The 1,993-nt window shown below is 46.7% G+C and overlaps 1 protein-coding gene across 1 annotated transcript in view; it reads right to left on the bottom strand.

Moving 5' to 3' along the window:
* The window catches only part of Bcl10 (BCL10 immune signaling adaptor), an 11,919-nt gene that overhangs the window by 2,305 nt on the left and 7,621 nt on the right, over nucleotides 1–1,993 (bottom strand). The window contains exon 2 of the mRNA XM_021157734.1: nucleotides 1,535–1,823. Within this exon, the coding sequence (XP_021013393.1) occupies nucleotides 1,535–1,823 (289 nt within the window). The remainder of the gene's footprint in view (nucleotides 1–1,534; nucleotides 1,824–1,993) is intronic.

The raw sequence follows: 1,993 nt of genomic DNA, 5'->3' as shown, positions 1-1,993 counted from the left end.
GAGAGGGGAGGGGAGGGGGGGGAGGGGGAGGGGGAGGGAAAGAGCGAGCGAGCGAAATGGAACCAGGTACATCCTCAAATCTCACAAAGCAACCAATGGCAATTACTGATTCTTGAGTAACAGGGTAACAGGGTGCTGGAACTTAAGGGGAGTTAGCAGTCACTGACCAGGTGAGCAGGCTAGTGTTCCAGGACTGTGTGCAGAGTGGGAACTAAAGTCAACAGAGACTGTCTGGTTCTCTAGCCAACACTTAACATCAGTGCTTATTCCTACTGTACAATTCTATCACATCCTGAGGGTCTAATGAACAACTGGCCCCAGGACTACAGGATGAATGCCAACACTATCTGTTCTACTTAGTAAACACTCCATGTAGCCATGTACGGTACAGGAACCCCTGGGTTAAAATTATAAGTAAAATCAATTAAGTCTAAAAGTAAATTTGCACGTCACCTTTCTCTCACTTGTTTTTTGAGACAAGGTCTTACAGCATAGCCCAGGTTTGCCTCACTCCTGCTTAAGCATCCCGGTGCTAGAATTATAATTGTGTACCACCAAACCTGACCCAGACATTCTACATGAAGCTCAGAGAGGAAACACCAGGTATCAGTTTCTTATGGGTAGATCCGTAGATCCATCTATCTCAGAAGGCAAGAGTGGCCGGCACAGCTATACCCTAAACACATGTAGCTCAGTGCACTGGAGAATAGGGGAAGGGTGGGAGGGGCAGACTGGGGATGCAAGCTGAGCAGACAGTTCCACACAGCATTCCATCAGAGGGCTGGGCTGAGGGTGAAACAGGAGGGGACTTGTTCCTCGTTTCCCATCTCAGTTCCCAGCCTCTCACAAACTGACTGCTTCCAGGTTTACGTGTGTACGCTTTATACAGGATTCTTACACACTCGTCAGTCACTGCTTCTGACCAACTGGTGGGAGAAAACACATGCAAGAGCAGAGTTCAACTTAACATCCATCTCCTATGCACTGTTCTTCAGTTGTTGGTATAGACAGGGTCTCACTCCACACACCAGGCTGACCTGGGACTCACATTGCAACCCAAGTTGGCCTTGAACTTGTGGCAATCCTCCTGTCTCAGCTTCCTGTGTCTAGGAATACAGGCATAAGTCACATGGTTCATCTTCTTAAAATGTAATCAATGGTATTTTCTGAGCTTCTTTTTGAGCAGATTAAGTTAATGACAGTATCTTAGAAATAAACTTTTACAAACACTATTGTAAAGTAAATACAAATAGAGCCAAATGAGTTTACATCATGATAATATATCTGGTAAGAATGTAAATTCAATATAATTCTGACCCTTAAGCCTTTGGAAACCAAATGGTGGTGGTTTTAAGAGCACTGTTGGCTCTCTGCTCTCCCCCCTCTCGCTCTCCTCACTGTCTGCTCTCCCCCTCTCCGCTCTCCTTGCTCTCTGCTCCCCCCACCCTGTCTGCTCCCCACTCTCCGCTCTCCTCGCTGTCTGCTCTCCCCCTCCCGCTCTCCTCAGAGCTGTCTGCTCTCCAGCGCTGCTCACCTTTGAGGTGCTCCAGTTTTAGATTCCGAAGCTTTAGCACCTCATCCGTTATCTTCTGAATGAGGAAGCTCTGTGTTTTCTCCCTGCGGATGGACTCCACCAGGGTGTCCAGGCCCCTGGGGTTCTCCTGTAAGTAGTCTAACAACTTCCCAGCCCGTTTTCTGCTTGAAGTTCGGCAAGAAATTTCTTCCGTGTCTTCTCTACTTAGTATTTTTTTTGCACGTAGATGATCAAAATGTCTCTCAGCTATGATTTTCTCACACAGGTAAACACGTAAATTCTCTAAAGCCTAAGAGACAAAAGAAGACAGGCTTCAATGCTCCTCCGTAACACGGAGGAGGAAAATGGCAGGTGACTGGTTAGTAGTTACGCATCTTAACTGGTATGAGTTACGCATCTTAACTGGTATGAGTTACGCATCTTAACTGGTATGAGTTACGCATCTTAACTGGTATGAGT

The sequence above is a fragment of the Mus caroli genome, chromosome 3 (genome assembly GCF_900094665.2).
Source record: "Mus caroli chromosome 3, CAROLI_EIJ_v1.1, whole genome shotgun sequence".
Lineage (NCBI taxonomy): Eukaryota > Metazoa > Chordata > Mammalia > Rodentia > Muridae > Mus > Mus caroli.
Note: the sequence above shows the minus strand (reverse complement) of the source record. Positions and strands in the feature narration are given on the sequence as shown.